Source organism: Bos mutus, chromosome 5, assembly GCF_027580195.1.
Source record: "Bos mutus isolate GX-2022 chromosome 5, NWIPB_WYAK_1.1, whole genome shotgun sequence".
Classification (NCBI taxonomy): Eukaryota; Metazoa; Chordata; class Mammalia; order Artiodactyla; family Bovidae; genus Bos; species Bos mutus.
In genome coordinates this window covers 8,385,814-8,406,691 of record NC_091621.1, presented here as the reverse complement: position 1 = coordinate 8,406,691, position 20,878 = coordinate 8,385,814, and the positions used below count along the sequence as shown (strand labels likewise).

Sequence of the window (20,878 nt, the reverse complement as noted above, 5' to 3'; positions counted from 1 at the left end):
TGTTTTTAATATACAAGAACATCTGTTATTTGGCACTGACTAGGAATGAAATGTTCTGTATTAGTGAGTTTTTAAAATAATAAGCTTAACCCAGTAAATACTTAAACACCATTTTTACCTTCTTTGGGAAGGAGGGGGATAATAAATCTTTCTAAATATGCATTTACTTACCTCTCAAAAATAATAATTTTAACTTTCTTCAGATGATTCTAGGTCATAATTTGAAGTACTAGTACTTATATTTTCCTGTACATAAATGTATGTATATGATAGATCTATATATGGAGAACATGAAGAGGGACCATAAAAAGAATGGTGTTCTAACATGAGGCCGAATGACTAGCAATCCTATGATTTACTTGGGAATTCTTTTCTTAAACACATCTGTCAGATGTTTGTTTGGTAATGGCATTTTTTTTATAAAGACATGGTGACAGATAAAGGATTGTATTCATTCCTTCACTCACTCACTAAATACTTAAGAGGGTACTCTTCTAGGGCTGGGATGACTCTAGGGTAGTCAAGCATGGCTGATCCTGTAAAATCCCTTAGTGAAAAGGGCAGTCTACTCTAGGATCATTTTCCTTGTCCTCTACAAAACTCCGTTTCTCCTTTCTTGCTCCTTATCTGAAAGTTGGCCTAATGACATATGAACGAATATGACATCTTTGTTTCAAGAGTTGGTACTGGAGTGTTTTAGCAAAGGTATCTTTCAAAAATGATAAATTCTTCCCAAGCAGAAGATGATAACATGTCTGTACACATTACACTAAGTATAATTCTATCAATTTTATTAAACCCTACATAACGCTTGATTTTGATCAGGGCATAGAAATAATATGAACATTTGCTTTTTCAATAATATAAAAAGATCAAAACTTCAATTGGAGAATCTACCAAATAGTATTTTTGAGGAGTAAATGAATTAATTTATATAAAACACTTAGTATGATCACTTACTATTAACTGAATCAAAATTTCTCAACAGGGCATGGTTCCAACACCTAGTTACAACATTTCTGATTGTCCTAATGAGTGGGGTGCTACAAGCATTTAGTGAAAGGGAATCAGGGATGCTAGCCATTCTACATGACTTTTGCATGTCACAGTAAAATTGAGAAATACTAGGTGGGGCCATTTCAAGATAGGAAATATATTTTTTTCAATCTTTGTTAGTGTTCCATCCCATGTCATAACAGTGAATTACTCTGACACCATCCATATAAAAATTGGCTACTTTGCAAGAATATTATCCTTCCCTATTTTTTCAACTTGACATCCTATAATCTGTCTTGTCAAGTTATTTCTATTTTGATTAGCCTTTATTTCCATACTCTTTCACTTCCCATACTACATTTTTTTTTTTTACTACTGACTTCAGTTTTTAGTCTAATACCAAGTTTTGCTCAAGGTTATCACATTGCAGAACTCCAGATGGCACTATTTACATTGTACTCTGTAAGCCATAGCCCTGGAATTGTGCAGCTTGGCAGCTTTGCCTCTGCCTTACATTTTCCTGTTATCTTATGTTTCTAATACTCAAATTTATTCCTTGTAAAGAGTGACAAAGACTACATGTTACTATATCTTATGTGGTCATGTCTGAACACATATACACTGTACTGCTATTCTATAACTACTTGTTTTTTTATAGATATATGTAATATAATTAAAACACTTATGTAATATTAAAATATTTTAGAGAAATGTACAATCAAAATATTTTTATCATTATATATTTTGATAGGTCATATTTTCTATGAGGTTCATTCAAAATTGTATAGTACACTTTTTTTTTCCTCATTCTTTATTACTTTACAATATTCTATTGGTTTTGCCATACACTGACATGAATATGCCACTGGTGTAAATGCACTCCCCATCCTGAATCCCCCTCCCACCTCCCTCCCCATACCATCCCTCTGGGGCATCCCAGTGCACCAGCCCCAAGCATCCTGTATCATGCATTGAACCTGGACTGGTGTTTTGTTTCACATATATTATACATGTTTCAATGCCATCCTCCCAAATCATCCCACCCTCGCCCTCTCCCAGAGTCCAAAAGACTGTTCTATACATCTGTGTCTCTTTTGCTGTCTCGCATACAGGGTTATCGTTAATACCTTTCTAAATTCCATATATATGTGTTAGTATACTGTATTGGTGTTTCTCTTTCTGGCTTACTTCACTCTGAAATAGGCTCCAATTTCATCCACCTCATTAGAACTGATTCAAATGTATTCTTTTTAATGGCCGAGTAATACTCCATTGTGTATATGTACCACAGCCTTTTTTTTGTTTTTACCTCTAATGCTTTATTAAGAATTTCCTCCTTGTTGTCACATTGGTTTTCTAGCATGTCTTCATAGATGTCCATGAGAAAGGCAATTAAGTAGGGAGAGCTGTGACTTGGTTGTAAAGCAAGTAATTGATTTAACAGATTGGGATATTTGAAAAGACCATGACCCTGCAAAATCTCTTTCAAATAATTCCACGCACTTTCATTATGTGGGACTAGTTTGATCATTTCCAGAGTGTACTGGATTTCTCTCTCCAATATAGCATGATCATTGTAGCCTGTACTGTTAGAAATTATGAAATATCTTTGGTTCCAGACAGTTATTTCTCACATCCTCTTTGAGAAGTTGGTCTACATACTGCAACTCATTATCCAAAGTTTAAATTCCTGAATAACCTGTCGGTGTTGCCAGGCATGGTAATTCTTTGCACCCTGAGTAAGAATATCCGCAATAAACTCAAGCTCCTGAGATGGGTCTCTCAGCCATTCCACCAGCACTCACCTATGATGCCAAACTTGATAGTTTTTGGGCCGCTGCTCAATTATTGCCGAGACGTGTAGTTCATTTCCTAATGTAGATCCTTCTGAAGTGACTTTGAGAAAACACTCCGGAAATGCCACACTATGTAACTGGCTGCATTTAACTCAATAGCATCTCTGATTAATTTAAAAGCCTGCTCACTTCTCTCGTCCCGCTGCAGGACAGCCCAGAAATAATCACAGACGTCCTGAAATTTCTCACTATAAATGATCTGGACCACTGGATTGGGGCCATCATTCTGTGACACTGGATCTATATCAGGCCATTCTGCTCTGTCCCTGTACAGGACATAGGTGGGCGAGTCCAGGCTCAGGAACCCATCATCCATAGGGGCTGCCGCCTCTTTCTGCAGCGGCTGGGGAGGCGGTGGAGGAGTATGGGGCTGAGGAGGCGGCGGCAGCAGCTTCCGCTGACCTGGTTCCCCGCCCCCTGCGGCCTCCCCGACCCGGTGGTGGCCGCCATCACTGCTCTGCCCAAGCTGAGGAGGCGGCGGAGGCCCCGCCCCCAGGGCCACCACAGCTTTCTTATCCATTCATCTGCTGATGGACATCTAGGTTGCTTCCATGTCCTGGCTATTGTAAACAATAATGGTGCCACGAACACTGGGGTACACGTGTTTCTTTCAATTTTGGTTTCCTCGGTGTGTATGCCCAGCAGTGGGATTGCTGGGTCCTATGCCAGTTCTATTTCCAGTTTTTTAAGGAATCTCCACACTGTTCTTCATAGTGGCTGTACTAGTTTGCATTCCCACCAACAGTGTAAGAGGGTTCCGTTTTCTCCACACCCTCTCCAGCATTTATTGCTTGTAGACTTTTGGATCGCAGCCATTCTGACTGGCGTGAAATGGTACTCATTGTGGTTTTGATTTGCATTTCTCTGATAATGAGTGATGTTGAGCATCTTTTCATGTGTTTGTTAGCCATCTGTATGTCTTCTCTGGAGAAATGTCTGTTTAGTTCTTTGGCGCATTTTCTTATTGGGTCATTTATTTTTCTGGAATTGAGCTGCAGGAGTTGCTTGTATATTTTTGAGATTAATTCTTTGTCAGTTGCTTCCTTGGCTATTATTTTCTCCCATTCTGAAGGCTGTCTTTTCACCTTGCTTATAGTTTCCTTTTTTGTGCAGAAGCTTTTAATTTTAATTAAGTCCCATTTGTTTATTTTTGCTCTTATTTCCAATATTCTGGGAGGTGGGTCATAGAGGATCCTACTGTGATGTATGTCGGAGAGTGTTTTGCCTATGTTCTCCTCTAGGAGTTTATAGTTTCTGGTCTTACATTTAGATCTTTAATCCATTTTGAGTTTATTTTTGTGTATGGTGTTAGAAAGTGTTCTAATTTCATTCTTTTACAAGTGGTTGACCAGTTTTCCCAGCACCACTTGTTAAGGAGATTGTCTTTTCTCCATTGTATATTCTTGCCTCCTTTGTCAAAGATAAGGTGTACATAGGTGCGTGGATTTATTTCTGGGTTTTTTATTTTGTTCCATTGATTTATATTTCTGTCTTCGTGCCAATACCATACTGTCTTGATGACTGTGGCTTTGTAGTAGAGCCTGAAGTCAGGCAGGTTGATTGCTCCAGTTCCATACTTCTTTCTCAAGATTGCTTTGGCTATTTGAGGTTTTTTGTATTTCCATACAAATTGTGAAATTATTTGTTCTAGCTCTGTGAAAAATACCATTGGTAGTTTGATAGGGATTGCACTGAATCTACAGATTGCTTTGTGGAGTATACTCATTTTCACTATATTGATTCTTCCAATCCACGAACACAGTATATTTCTCCATTTGTGTCCTCTTTGATTTCTTTCATCAGTGTTTTATAGTTTTCTATATATAGGTCTTTTGTTTCTTTAGGTAGATATATTCCTGAGTATTTTACCACTTCATGGGAAATAGATGGGGAAACAGTAGAAACAGTGTCAGACTTTATTTTTCTGGGCTCCAAAATCACTGCAGATGGTGACTGCAGCCATGAAATTAAAAGACGCTTACTCTTTGGAAGGAAAGTTATGACCAACCTAGATAGCATATTCAAAAGCAGAGACATTACTTTGCCAACAAAGGTTCGTCTAGTCAAGGCTATGATTTTTCCAGTGGTCATGTACGGATGTGAGAGTTGGACTGTGAAGAAGGCTGAGTGCTGAAGAATTGATGCTTTTGAACTGTGGTGTTGGAGAAGACTCTTGAGGGTCCCTTGGACTGCAAGGAGATCCAACCAGTCCATTCTGAAGGAGATCAGCCCTGGGTGTTCTTTGGAAGGAATGATGCTAAAGCTGAAGCTCCAGTACTTTGGCCACCTCATGGGAAGAGTTGACTCACTGGAAAAGACTCTGATGCTGGGAGGGATTGGGGGCAGGAGGAGAAGGAGACGACAGAGGATGAGATGGCTGGATGGCATCACTGACTCGATGGACGTGAGTCTGAGTGAATTCCGGGAGCTGGTGATGGACAGGGAGGCCTGGCGTGCTGCGATTCACGGGGTCAAAAGAGTCGGACACAACTGAGCGACTGATCTGATCTGATCTGATTTTATTCTTTTCATTGCAATGGTGAATGGAATTGTTTCCTTAATTTCTCTGTTTTCTCATTGTTAGTGTATACGAATGCAAGGGATTTCTGTGTGTTGATTTTATATCCTGCAACTTTACTATATTCATTGATTAGCTCTAGTAATTTTCTGGTGGAGTCTTGAGGGTTTTCTACGTAGAGCATCATGTCATCTGCAAACAGTGAGAGTTTTACTTCTTTTCCAATTTGCATTCCTTTTATTTCTTTTTCTGTTCTGATTGCTGTGGCCAAACCTCCAAAAGTATGTTGAATAGTAAGTGGTGATAGTGGGCACCCTTCTCTGGTTCCTGACTTTAGGGGAAATGCTTTCAGTTTTCACCATTGAGGATAATGGGTTTGCTGTGGATTTGTCATACATAGCTTTTATTATGTTGAGGTATGTTCCTTCTATTCCTGCTTTCTGGAGGGTTTTTATCATAAATGGATGTTGAATTTTGTCAAAGGCTTTCTCTGCATCTATTGAGATAGTCATATGACTTTTACTTATCAATTTGTTAATGTGGTGTATTACATTGATTGATTTGTGGATATTGAAGAATTCTTGCATCCCTGGGATAAAGCCCACTTGGGCATGATGTATGATCTGTTTAATGTGTTGGATTCTGATTGCTTGATTGCTAGAATTTTGTAAAGGATTTTTGCATCTATGTTCATCAGTGATATTGGCCTGTAGTTTTCTTTTTTTGTGGCATCTTTGTCAGGTTTTGGCATTAGGGTGATGGTGGCCTCATAGAATGAGTTTGGAAGTTTACCTTCCTCTGCAATTTTCTGGAAGAGTTTGAGTAGGATAGGTGTTAGCTCTTCTCTCAATTTTTGGTAGAATTCAGCTGTGAAGCCGTGTGTACCTGGGGTTTTGTTTGCTGGAAGATTTCTGATTACAATTTCAATTTCCGTGCTTGTGATGGGTCTGTTAAGATTTTCTACTTCTTCGTGGTTCAGTTTTGGAAAGTTATACCTTTCTAAGAATTTTGTCCATTTCTTCCAAGTTGCCCACTTTATTGGCATATACTTGCTGATAGTAGTCTCTTATGATCCTTTGTATTTCTGTGTTGTCTGTTGTGATCTCTCCATTTTCATTTCTACTTTTATTGATTTTATTTTTCTCCCTTTGTTTCTTGATGAGTCTGGCTAATGGTTTGTCAATTTATCTTCTCAAAGAACCAGCTTTTGGCTTTGTTGATTTTTGCTATAGTCTCTTTTGTTTCTTTTGCATTTATTTCTGCCCTAATTTTCAGAGAAGGCGATGGCACCCCACTCCAGTACTCTTGCCTGGAGAATCCCAGGGATGGGAGAATCTGGTGGGCTGCCGTCTATGGGGTTGCACAGAGTCAGACACAACTGAAGTGACACAGCAGCAGCTGCTGCCCTAATTTTTAAGATTTCTTTCCTTCTACTAACCCTGGGGTTCTTCATTTCTTCCTTTTCTAGTTGTTTTAGGAGTAGAGTTAGGTTATTTGACTTTTTTCTTGTTTCTCCAGGTATGCCTGTATTGCTATGAACCTTCCCCTTAGCACTGCTTCTACAGTATCCCGCAGGTTTTGGGTTGTTGTGCTTTCATTTTCATTCTTTTCTATGCATATTTTGATTTCTTTTTTGATTTCTTCTGTGATTTGTGATTATTCAGCAGCGTGTTGTTTAGCGTCCATATGTTGGAATTTTTAATAGTTTTTCTCCTGTAATTGAGATCTAATCTTACTGTATTGTGGTCAGAAAAGATGCTTGGAATGGTTTCAATTTTTTTGAATTTACCAAGGGTGGATTTATGGCCCAGGATGTGATCTATTCTGGAGAAGCTTCCATGTGTGCTTGAGAAAAGGTGAAATTCGTTGTTTTGGGGTGAAATGTCCTATAGATATCAATTAGGTCTAACTGGTCTATGTATCATTTAAAGTTTGTGTTTCCTTGTTACTTTTCTGTTTAGTTGATCTATCCATAGGTGTGAGTGGGGTATTAAAGTCTCCCACTATTATTGAGTTATTGTTAATTTCCCCTTTCATACTTGTTAGCATTTGTCTTACATATTGTGGTGCTCCTCTGTTGGGTGCATATATAATTGTTGTATCTTCTTCTTGGATTGATCCTTTGATCATTATGTAGTGTCCTTCGTCTCTTTTCACACTCTTTGTTTTAAAGTGTATTTTGCCTGATATGAGTATTGCTACCCCTGCTTTCTTTTGGTCTCTGTTTGCATGGAATATCTTTTTCCAGCCCTTCACTTTCAGTTCGTATGTTTCCCTTGTTTTGAGGTGGGTCTCTTGTAGACAACATATACAGGGGTCTTCTTTTTGTACCCATTCAGCCAGTCTTTGTCTTTTGGTTGGGGCATTCAACCCATTTACATTTAAGGTAATTATTGATAAGTATGATCCCACTGCCATTTATTTTATTGTTTTGGGTTCGAGTTTATACACCCTTTCTGTGTTTCCTGTCTAGAGAAGATCCTTTAGCATTTGTTGGAGAGCTGGTTTGGTGGTGCTGAATTCTCTCAGCTTTTGCTTGTCTGTAAAGCTTTTGATTCCTCCTTCATATTTGAGTGAGATCCTTGCAGGGTACAGTAATCTGGGCTGTAGGTTATTTTCTTTCATCACTTTAAGTATGTCCTGCCATTCCCTTCTGGCCTGAAGAGTTTCTGTTGAAAGATCAGCTGTTATCCTTATGGGAATCCCCTTGTGTGTTATTTATTGTTTTTCCCTTGCTGCTTTTAATATTTGTTCTTTGTATTTGATCTTTGTTAATTTGACTAATATGTGTCTTGGGGTGATTCGCCTTGGGTTTATCCTGTTTGGGACTCTCTGGGCTTCTTGGACTTGGGTGATTATTTCCTTCTCCATTTTAGGGAAGTTTTCAACTATTATCTCCTCAAGTATTTTCTCATGGTCTTTCTTTTGTCTTCTTCTTCTGGGACTCCTGATTCGAATGTGGGGGCATTTAACATTGTCCCAGAGGTCTCTGAGATTGTCCTCATGTCTTTTAATTCGTTTTTCTTTTTTCCTCTCTGTTTCATTTATTTCTACCATTGTATCTTCTACCTCACTTATCCTATCTTCTGCCTCAATTATTCTACTGTTGGTTCCCTCCAGTGTTTTTGATCTCATTTATTGCATTATTCATTATATATTGACTCTTTTTTATTTCTTCTACGTCCTTGTTAAACCTTTCTTGCATCGTCTCAATCCTTGTCTCCAGGCTTTTTATCTGTAACTCCATTTTGTTTTCAAGATTTTGGATCATTTTCACTATCATTATTCGGAATTCTTTATCAGGTAGATTCCCTATCTCTTCCTCTTTTGTTTGGTTTGGTGGGCATTTATCCTGTTCCTTTACCTGCTGGGTATTTCTCTGCCCCTTCATCTTGCTTATATTGCTGTGTTTGGGGTGGCCTTTCCGTCTTCTGGCAGTTTGTGGAGTTCTCTTTATTGTGCAGTTTCCTGGCTGTGGGTGGCGTTGGATAGGTGGCTTGTCAAGGTTTCCTGGTTAGGGACGCTTGTGTCGGGTGTTCTGGTGGGTGGAGCTGGATTTTTTCTCTCTGGAGTGCAATGAAGTGTCCAGTAATAAGTTATGAAATGTCAGTGGGTTTTGAGTGACTTTGGCAGCCTGTAAATTGAAGCTCAGGGCTATGTTCCTGTGTTGCTGGAGAACTTGCGTGGTATGTCTTGCTCTGGAGCTTGCTGGCCCTTGGGTGGAGCTTTGTTTCAGTGTAGGTATGGAGGCTTTTGGATGAGCTCTTGTCCATTAATGTTCCCTGGAGTCAGGAGTTCTCTGGTGTTCTCAGGATTTGGACTTAAGCCTCCTGCTTCTGGTTTTCATTCTTACAGTAGCCTCAAGACTTCTCCAAGTCGCCTGTCACTTCCAAGGCGGTTCCATCTGTTTTAGCTTCTTCTGTTTGCTGGTCTCTTCAGTGTCTAATTTCCGCCCTCATACAAGGGGGTGGTGGTAGACACTTTTTTAGGCTCACTTGTTCAGTCATGCTGTGGGGAGGGAGGAACACTGCAAACAAATAACACTGGCATCTGTGGGGAGTTGTCCCAGTGTCTCGGCTACACTGGGTTTGCCCCCGCTCACGGTATGTGTGTTTTCCTGTCTACACTGCTTAGGCTCTAGGTTACTCTGCTGGGAACTGTCTGAGGCCGGCCCTGGGTTGTATGCACTTTCCAGGTCTAAGCCACTCAGGTTCAGGTACTCAGGTAGTCCACAAAGGCACAGACTTGGTTCGGCCTGCGTTTTGTGCTGTTCCCAGGTCTGACCAGCTCAGGTGACCAGGTGTTTGGCTAGTGCAGTTTCTGTGACTTATGGCTTCCCACGTCCCTGCCGCTCAGTTTTCTGGGTATACAACCAGCGCACCTTCTCAGGTGGATGTTGACCGTTCAGAATCCCAAGAAGTCTTGGTTAGCAATGAAGCCTGCTTGCAGTTTGGTAGATGATGCCTCTCTGGGGCATGACTGATCCCTTCTGGCTCTGGCTGCCCTCACCTGCTTGTCTCCAGTGGGGGATGGGTCTGTCCACAGCCAGCTAGCTCTAATCAGTCCTTTGTTTGGTGAGCAGGCCTGGCAGTGTTTTACGTTAGGGCTTTTCGCGGGGTGGGTATCCTGCAGTCTGGTTTGCTATCTCTAGTTAGTTCCATCAGATAGCCCTCGGGGCAATTCAGGCGGGGTCCTTACTCTAAGCAACGCAGCCTGTGCCTCCCTGCTCAGCCCCCACTTGCTAGTGGTGGATACAGGCATCTGCGCTGCTTCTCTGCTGGGAGTTACTGTTGGGCACTTAATGTGTGGGTTTTAATTATTTATTTATTTTTCCTCCCGGTTATGTTGCCCTCTGAGGTTCCAAGGCTTGCCACAGACTCACCAGTGAGAATGTTTCCTGGTGTTTGGAAACTTCTCTCTTTTTTAAGACTCCCTTCCCGGGACGGATCTCCATCCCTACCTCTTTTGTCTCTCTTTTTACCTTTTATATTTTTTCCTACCTCCTTTTGAAGACAATGGGCTGCTTTTCTGGGTGCCTGATGTCCTCTGCCTGCATTCAGAAGTTGTTTTGTGGAATTTAATCAGCGTTCAAATGTTCTTTTGATGAATTTGTGGGGGAGAAAGTGGTCTCCCCGTCCTATTCCTCTGCCATCTTAGGACTGCCCCCCAAAATTGTATAGTACACTTTAGAAAATGTTTAAAAAAGGTAATATTGGGACAGATAAAGAACTTTTAAATGAGAACTCAATTTTCTTAAGAACTTGCAGATATTACAGAATATTAAAACTAGATGAAATCTTAAATAAAAAGTCATATTACAGAATGCACATTAGTAAGAAGTATCTAAAATATTATTAGATACAAATACTATCTTCTCACAGGATGAATTTGAAAATTGCCACTGAGAAGGGTGAATGAATTAAGAGTGCAGGTAGTACAGTCAGACTGCCTGATACTTGAGTTCCTCTCCTTAACAGCTATGTCCCTTTCCACAAATTATTAGCCTCTCTATGCCCTGTATCCTCATCTTATAAATGGAAGGTAAAAATATAACCTATCTCAGACGTGTTGTAAAAATTAAATAAACTTACATAGGTAAGGCACTCAGTGTTGGTTAGTATGCAGTAAAGTACTCCATAAAATATTTAGTAATATTATTTTTATTATAATTCATTTACAGGAAATAAAACACCTGTGTGAGTCTTAGAGAAGCTTAAAATGGTTCTGAAATGATTATTCACAGGTTTAAAAATATATCGGTGATTACCAAGAACCTAGCACAGTGCCTGGCACATAGTAGATACTTGACATTTGCTGTCTGGATGAATTAGTCTACATATTCATTTATTCTCTATACATTCAGTCTCTGTGTCAAGAGACAAACAAGTGCCAACTTTTAATGGATAGATTGAGACATTAGTACAAGTGAGACCATCTTCATTCTGAATCAGAATTTGGGAATTTTCAATAAAATAGGTTAAGTTTTATGAACCTCTTGAAAGGATAGAGTGTTTTGAAATGGTGTCCCTAAGGCCACAAATCTCTTAGCTGATTATAATATTGTGTCTCCTTGAAAAGGTCAAAGTCAAACATCTGAAGATATGCACAGATCAACAGTGTATGAAAAAGAATTTTTTTTTTTTTTAGTTGCAGAAAGAAACATTCTTTCTGCTCTTTATAGTACAAAACGTTAAGAATCCATCTTGTAGCACTGTTTCATATTGTTGGATTACATAATAAAGCTTAGTATTTAAAAAATTTTATTCACCATTTAAATAGTTTTAAAATAGTGCAGGAGCACTTAGCACATTCACAATGTTGTGCAACCACCACCACTATCTAGTTCTAGAACATTTTCATAATCCCAAAAGGAAACACTGGACTCATTAAGCAGTCATTCCTATGTCTGGTCCTCCAACTTCCTGGCAGCCACTAATCTGTTTTGTCTAATGATCTGCTGCTTCTGGAGAATTTACCTAATGGAAACACAGAGTATTTTATCTCTGGCTACTTTCACTTAACATAGTGTTTTCAAGTTTCATCTATGGTGTAGCATGTATCTATATTCATTTTTGTTTACAGGTGAATAGTATTTCAATGTGTGGATATCTGTGCTTAGTCGCTCAGTCATGTCCAACTCTTTGTGACCTCATGGACTGTAGCCTGACAGACTCCTCTGGCCATGGGGATTCTCCAGACAAGAATATTGGAGCAGGTTGCCATACTCTCCTCCATGGGATCTTCCCAACCCAGGGGATCGAACCCAAGTCTCTTGCATTATAGGCAGATTCTTTACCATCTGAGCCACCAGGGAAGCCCATGTATGGATATACATTTATTTGTCCATTCATTTACTGATGGACATCTGGGTTGCCTCACCTTTTAGCTATTGTGAATAGTGCTGCTAGGAACATTCCTTTGTAAGTTTTCATTTGAATAAACACCTGTTTTTAATTCTCTTGGGTCTATACCAAGGATTGGAAATGCTGGGTTACATGTTTAACATTTTGAGGAACTGCCAAACTCTATTCCATGATGGCTACACCATTTTACATTCCTACCAGCAAAGTATGAGGGTTTCAGTTTCTTCACATTCTTGTCAACACTTGCTTTTTCCTTTGTGTTTATAGTTATCTTAGTGCTCAGTGGTACTTTATTTTGATTTTCATTTCCCTAATGACATTCAGCATCTTTTCATGTGCTTGTCAGCAATTTATATATCTTCTCAGAAGAATCATCTATTCATGTATTTTGCATATATTTTTTTCTAAATTGGGTTGTTTGTCTCTTTATAATTGAATTAGAAGAGTTTCTTGTATATCTTGGATGACACTTTTATTAGATATATAATTTGCAAATACATTTTCCCATTCAGTGGAATATCTTTTCACTCCCTTGACAGGGTCCTCTGGTATTCAAAAGTTATAAATTCTGATGAAGCCCAATTTATTTATTTTCAATAGATGTGGTTTTTTTTGGTCATATTTAAGAAACTATTACCAAATCCAAGATCCTAAAGCTTTGTCCCTGCTTTCTCCTTCTAAGAGTTTTCTAGTTTTAGCTGTATATTATTGAGGATTTTGCATCTATATTTGTAAGGAATACTGGTGTGCAGTTTTCTTTTTTTATGAAGTCTTTGTCTGGCTTTGGTTATCAGGATAATGATGGCCTCACAGAATGAGTCAGAAAGTGTTTCCTCCTATTCTACTTTCTGTAAGCATTTGAGAGACAGGTGTTAATTCTTCCTTAAATGTTTGGCAGAATTTACCAGTGAAGAATCTTGTCCTGGGCTTTCTTAGCTGAGAAATTTTTGATTATCGATTGTTTCTTTATTTTTTATAGGTCTATTTAGATTTTCTTTTTTTTTTCCCCTTGAGTTTTGGCAGTTTTGTGTTTCTAAGAATTTGTCCAAGACACCTAGGTTATCTGATTTGTTGGTATTTAACTATTTATAGTACTCTCTTATAATCCTTTTTATTTCTGTAAGGTTAGTAGTAATGTTCCCACTTTTCCTGATTTTTACCACTTATAGTATTCTCTCTTTGTTTCTCTAGCTAAAGGTTTGCTAATTTTGTTATATATTTTCAAAGAACCTCTTTTGATGTCATTGACTCTATTATTCTCCATTCCCTATTTGTTAATCTTTGTTCTAATCTTTCTTATTTCCTTACTCCTGTTAGTTTTGGGTTTCTTCTTTTTAAGCTTCGTAAGGTATCAATTTAGGTTATTAATTTGAGTTCTTTTTAATGTAAGTGTTCACAGCTATAAATTTCCCTCTGAGCACTGCTTTTACTGCATCCTATAAATTCTGGATATTATGTTTCTTCACTCATCTCAAAGTGAAATCTAATTTCCTTTGTGATTTCCTTTTTGACTTATTGGCTGTTTAATGAGAGTGTGTTATTCACTTTCCATGTACCTGTAGCTTTTCCTTCTGTTAAAGGTTTCTAGTTCATTACACTGTGATTAAAGAAGATACTTTGTGTGATTAAAAACCTAGCTTTGAGGACTAATAGATGGTTTATTTTTATGTGTTCCAGGTGCACTTGAGAAGAATGTACATTTGGCTGATGTTGGGAGTGTTTGGATGTTTTATATATGTCTGTTAGGTACAGCTTGTTTAAAATGTTAAAATCCTCTACTTCTTTATTGACCTAGTTATTCTATTTAGCATGTTCTTTAAAAGCATGGTATCACCGGCATACAATTCTAAATCCAAGATGACACAGGTTTTGAATATGATTGCACAAGGATTTCACTAAGGTACCTTTATCACCAACATACACAGATCCAGACTCCAGTAGACATCACTTTAGTACAATGATAGGAATGATTCCTGGGATATATTTGGCTATTTCTTCTACCCAAATTGCAGAGCTGCCATTTGGCTGGTGTCTTTGTCACTCGGTAATTGTATACTTTGAGTTAATGGAGACAGTTGTACTGAAACATTTTTCTATGGTAGTTTGTCCCCTCAGAATTCCTACTTTCTTTGTTACTTTGAGAGTGTATGTTACTACTCTTTCTTAAACTTCTTGATTTAGCTACATCTTCTGTTTCTTTTAAAGATCTTATCTGTATAGTTTAGCTTTTAGTCCAAGAGGTTTGACTCTGAAAGCCAATCAGAATTGTCCCTCTGGTTGGCAAATTAAGCTGATAAATACTATATTTAGCTCCCCAGCCACTGCTGCAATGATATTATCAACCTCAAGTATCTCAGACTTACAAAAATAGGCATGCATTTATTGCTTATGGGTCTGGGGACACTCTTATTTCATAATGCCAGATGGGTCCATCTCTGCTTAATGTATTTCTCACTCTGGGGCCAGTAGGTATCTAGGACATGTTTATTTAAAGTGTCTGGTTGAGTCACATCTGCTAACATTACAGTGGCTTCAACAAGTCTCATGGCTAAGGTCAACAGAGCAAGCAAAGTCTCTGTCCACAGGAGCATGGATGGGAGAGTAAGTATTTACTCAACAGTAATACCATCAACCACAGGCTAGCAAAGCAAGACAATTAGGAGCAACATAATAAATTTTAAGTTAAATTGATTTAAATTAAAGGTCTCATTTTGAAGTTAAGTCCTTTCTCCTATTTAGAGTAATAATGATTTTTTTAATAAAATGATAATAACAGAAGGCAGTAGACTTTAAAAAAATTCTTATCACTTGACAAAATAAAAAGGTGGCAACCCTCTGCTAGTCCCCCAAATTTAGGACAATTTACTACAAAGATCCCAAAGTATCCTACAAGAAATAAAAAATCACAGACCTCTGAATGTAATCCCAAGTCTCTGGTGGGTATTCACTATTCAAAGGATATTCCTTGGCTTGCAAAGACACTCATTTTCCCCCTTCAAAGATTTCATTATTCCAAATGCTGTGATTAGGAAACTCCATGTGTTAGAGAACTAAAGTGTCATTATTTCTTTCTAGTGATCTAATTTAAGTTTTACATTAAAAAATAGTCCCACTAACTCTTTCGTCTCTATACAAACTCAGTTTTTTAACACTTGGGACTCTAGTATCTTAATGTTATGTAAATCTTTTATGTCTCTGACATGAAAATCTTAACAGGCAGTACATAAAAAATGATGGCCTATGACTCTATAACTTTTAAAAAGAGCTACTGAGAAGATTAAAATTTAAAAAGAAGTTAGTGGCTTTACTTCCAATGTGAAAGGACACATACTTAGTTTTATATTTGTACAAGTATTTATAAATACTAGCAATTTTGACAACGGAGAAGGCAATGGCACCCCACTCCAGTACTCTTGCCTGGAAAATCCCATGGACGGAGGAGCCTCGTAGGCTGCAGTCCATGAGGTCGCTAAGAGTCGGACACGACTGAACGACTTCACTTTGACTTTTCACTTTCATGCACTGGAGAAGGAAATGGCAACCCACTCCAGTATTCTTGCCTGGAGAATCCCAAGGACGGTGGGGCCTGGTGGGCTGCCGTCTATGGGGTCGCACAGAGTCGGATACGACTGAAGCGACTTAGCAGCAGCAGCAATTTTGACATAGTTTTATCAAATATTAAAACTATGCAAAATAGCAGAGCAGTGATTTTTGTTTTCTTTGTGTGTGTGTGTGTGTGTGTGGGGTTCAGTTTGCTCACAGCACTGTTAAAGCAAATGAGGCAACTGGCATTTCTCTAATGACTGCTTTACTTCTGATTCCTTAGCTTATTTCCACCTCCTACACTTGGTCTTCATCTTGTTCTTTACTTGTGATATTCTCCAGCTTTAGGCACTAGTAAAATGTTATAGCTACCTCATCTGTTCAATCTAGGCAGGGGTGAGGGGTGGGGGTGGTAAGGTGGAAGAATATAATATTGAATATCTACAGAAAAGCTTTAGAAAGAGACTTTTGAATTTGTCAAAACACTAAATTCCTCATGAGTCTTGCTTTAGTAAATGAGATTCTCAGTTCATTATTAAACATTAACTTACCAGATATAATCCGTGAAATAATTTCACAGAATGGCAAATGCCTTTTATTAGCCTACTGATCCTGTTCAATGTTTGACCTGATATATACTTAGATTTCATAAACGCGCAAACCTAAAATAAGAGGGAGAGAGGCACTCAAGAACTAGCTAGGGAATTTTCCATTAACTGAGATGAGAATTCAACGTACTGGTTTTGAAACTCCTGTTGGTGCCATACTTACACTTTAAATAAAGTATGCTTCTTTTATAACATTTTGTGGAATATATGTAGAAATTTACATTTTCTTTAATTTTTAAAATGTAATTCTCATTAACATAAGATGAAAATTCAAAAATTTTGTTGTAAGCAACATACCTGCATGTATGATCATCACTCACACTTGCAATTTCTTGGCCTTCTCTGGGATCAAATACCAAACCATTAATGAAATCTGAATGGCCTTCTAAAACCTGACATCAGGGGAAAAGTTAGTAAGAACACAAGAAAATAATCTACAATATTCCGACCTAATATTTTTACTTCACTGCATGCTTCTCTTTTCTATAAATATTTCTTAAGTAATCTGCTATTTTTAAAACATGATTTATACACCCACTTTTTTGGAAGGTTTATCTTGGAAAGAAGCTGATCATTCAACACACTGTTATTAGCTTGATCTTTTCTAGTATGCATTTCTTACAAAAACACACATTCTTTGTTATTTTTTTAACTGTACCTGTCCTCAAATCACCTCATTTCTCACTTATTACATAAAGCTTATACAAAAGTTAAAGCCAGGAGAACTTTCGAGGAGCCCTGAAATAAGAGTCCCCTTTTGATTTTCTATCTCATACCTGCTGCTCTGTACACTGGCTGCTACCTAATAAACACATAGCAAGGACTTCATCTTCTACAGTTTTTATTTATTTGTTCAATGTGACTGCCAGCACTTTAGACAGCTAGAATTATAAGCCCATTATCACAATAACCCAGAAATCCTCTTTTGGCCACAGAAGGAGCAAATGGGAAGTTGTAAGTTAGAGGACTACGCATGCAGGTTAAGGTCCAATTAGTCTAAATCTTTAAAACTGAAATCCTGACCAGGCCTGTCAGATATCAGATATTTAAATAATTTAATGGATATTGTTTTTGTTTCCTATTTACCTTTTAGACACTTGAATTTGATCTCAGTTCTAAGATTAATAAAGTAATTCTGTTTGGTACTACTGAGTGAACTCCGGGAGTTGGTGATGGACAGGGAGGCCTGGTATGCTGCGATTCACGGGGTCGCAAAGAGTCAGACACGACTGAGCGACTGAACTGAACTGAACTATTTGGAAATGAGGGAGAAAAAAAGGATTTCATTCAAACATTCTGGTGTAAGTTTAACAAGTCCAGGTCCTTCTTCAGAGCTCATCTCACAGTTTTTACGCCACATCACATTAACTATTTAATGTCTTTTTAAACTGGCAATAATAGTTAATAATTATTGACTTTTAATGGGTCAAAATTCTATGTGTCACTGTACACTTAGATGTTCACTGATATGGCTTTAAATAAATATATACAGTGCATTTACTACGGTAAAATTGTATATAGCCTACTGTATATAACTTAGAGCATAACTTTTTACTGTTTTCTAAATGATTAGGTTTATAGTTTACCTTTGTTTTATAATATTATTCATAGGTTTTATTTACTAGAAAGTCAGGAAGGCAATACTGTTCTTATAAAAAAACATGACTCAATTTCAATCCAAACTGAGAGGTATTTAATGAATTTCTCCCCACTTTATTGAGATATATAACACTATATAAGTTTAAGGTGTATAACATGATGATTAGTACATGATGATACAAACATACACTGTGAAATGATTACCGTAACAGGGTTAGTGAAATGACTACCATGATAGGGTTAGTTAATACTTCTATCACCTTACAAAATTACTTTTGTTTTGCGGTGAGAATATTTAAGATCTAGTCTTTTAGCAACTTGCAAGATATAATACAGTATTGTTAACTATACTCATCATGACATACAGTAGACACCCCCCCAAACTTACTTCTCTTAAAACTGGAGGTCTGTACCCTTCCATCATTGTCTCCCCATTTCCTCCCTCCAGGCCCTGACAACCACCACTCTATTTTCTGTTTCTATGAGTTCAGCTTTAAGAAGAGCTCCTCACATAAGTGCAATCATATAGTATTTGTCTTTCTCCATCTGACTTATCTTACAGGGTTATTGATCATACCAATAGAAAACTCACATACAGGGCTTACTATGTAAAAAGCACTGTTCTAAGTGTTTTATATGAATTAGCTTAGCCAATGCTCATAATCCCATGAAGCAGATGCTATGATCATCCTCATTTTACAGGTAAGGAAATGAGAACAAGAGATTGGGAATTTGACCAAAGTCATACTGTTACTAAGGTGGCACAGCTGGGCTTCAAACCAGATGTTCTGGCTCCTGTGTCTGTGCTTTTAACCACTTTGTGGTCCTGCCTTGCACTGCGCTGTACTGAGCTTGTTCCCGTCAAGTTTACCTCTTACTCTATGTGTGTTCATGTCTATTACACAAAGTTTCTAGTTCCCTCTCATTTCTGTGCTTACCTACTACTGTAATTTAATAAGTGATATTAGATTTATAATTCGCAGTTCTTACTATGATACTAGTTCCTTACTATAGCCTAAAATAGAATAAATGAGATTCTAAACTACATATTTCAAAGACAACCATAAAGCCATTTTAAATTGGGATAAATTCAATAAAAAAGCAGAAATAATAAATGTTTTAAAATAGATTTACAAATTAAACTTGTCAACATACCTTGTATTCATTTTTATCTTGAAGATCTGAAGTAAATAATCTAATTTTCATATCAGCAGCAGAAGTACAAAATCTGGAAGTAAGAAAACAAAAATAAGGCCATTTTTAGTCTAGGTAAGTGCTTCCCACCTTTAAGCACCAGAGATATCTTCATGACTCATAATCATGCTTTTGTTTGGGCAGAAGGGGGATGCTATGGCTCCACTGTAAAATCTGTTATACAACTATGGCTGAAAGTAGGGGACACAAATTTCTTTTGGAAAACATAAAAATATTAGTATATTAGATTTGTCTCTTTAATTATAAAAGGATAGAATTTTATTATAAATCACAACATTTAACTTTTTCTTAAAGGTTTAAAATGATGGGTTTAAAAAAGTATCTTCTTTTAGCTAGGTCAATATAAGGTATAAAAATATAGTTATACATCTATCTTAATCTTTGCCTCCTTCAGTTATCTATAAGCGTTCTTACTTTAAGATACACTAAATTCACTAAATTAGATGAAAGATAATAATCTTTTTATACCTATAAACACTGGTGTATTTATTACTAAAAGTTGGAGTATTATCATATTGACCCTATTAAGGTTATTGTTTAGATGTACATCAATGTATATTACAAAACAAACTAAGCAATAAACAACTATTTTTTAACTAGTTTGCCATTAATCCTAAAATTCTTAGATTCTTAGCATGGCAGATTATGGCTGAGGAAGAAATAACTTATATATCTGTATGTACGCGTATCTGTTCAATCTCTCAGTCGTGTCTGACTCTTTGAGACCCCAAGGATTATAGCCTGCCAGGCAGCTCTGTCCATGGGATTTTTCAGGCAAGAACACTGGCTGCTGCTGTAAGTCGCTTCAGTCGTGTCCGACTCTGTGTGACCCCCTAGACGGCAGCCCACCAGGCTCCTCCGTCCCTGGGATTCTCCAGGCAAGAATACTGGAGTGGGTTGCCATTTCCTTCTCCAATGCATGCATGCATGCAAAGTCGCTTCAATTGTGTGCGAATCTATGCGACCCTATGGACAGCAGCCCACCAGGCTCCTCTGTTCACAGGATTCTCTAGGCAAGAATACTGGAGGGGGTTGCCATTTCCACCAGAACAGTTGCCATTTCCTCCTCCAGGAGATCTTCCCTGTAGGTATCAAACCCATGTCTCCTGCATTGGTAGGTGGATTCTTTACCACTGAGCCAGCTGGGAAGCCTTTGTATGTCTATATTGAAAAACAGAGCTTATTTCCAATTGTCTTTAGGTAAATGAGTATCATATGGATCTAAATTCCTCAAGTTTTGACTGCATTAAAGCTAATATTTTTTTTCTCACCTAAAACATCTAATTTAATTTAAATGAAGCTTAAGTTAAAACAAGTCTCCTAATCTAGAAATCCAGATATGTTGGTAAATCTCTGGTACCATGCCTTTTCAATGATTAATTAAGAGTCATTGGAAGAAATAGATCAATTAGGCAAAACTAATTTCTGATAACAGAAATTGGATGAATAGTTGCTTGGGCAGGGGACGGGGTACAGAGATTAACCAGAAGGAGCACAAAGAATCTTTTGGGGGTCACAGAAATGCTATGTATTACTAGCATCTAGGTTATAAAAGTACATGTATTTGTCAACACTGATCAAACTGTTCCTTTAAGAATTGAGTTCACTGTATGTAAATTATTCCTTAATTTAAAAAAATTAGGTTAGCTCAGTAAGAGCTAAATTATGATTGTTAAATAC

At 37.6% G+C, this 20,878-nt stretch overlaps 1 protein-coding gene and 1 pseudogene across 1 annotated transcript in view; both read right to left on the bottom strand.

Annotated features, from left to right (window-relative positions):
• NUP37 (nucleoporin 37) overlaps positions 1-20,878 on the bottom strand; it is a 52,082-nt gene that overhangs the window by 19,578 nt on the left and 11,626 nt on the right. The window contains exons 4-5 of the mRNA XM_005898604.2: positions 19,139-19,211; positions 16,682-16,776 (exon numbers count right to left, since the gene is read on the bottom strand). Coding sequence (XP_005898666.1) covers positions 16,682-16,776; positions 19,139-19,211 — 168 coding nt within the window. The remainder of the gene's footprint in view (positions 1-16,681; positions 16,777-19,138; positions 19,212-20,878) is intronic.
• LOC102274200 (protein farnesyltransferase/geranylgeranyltransferase type-1 subunit alpha pseudogene) lies at positions 2,089-4,543 on the bottom strand (annotated as a pseudogene).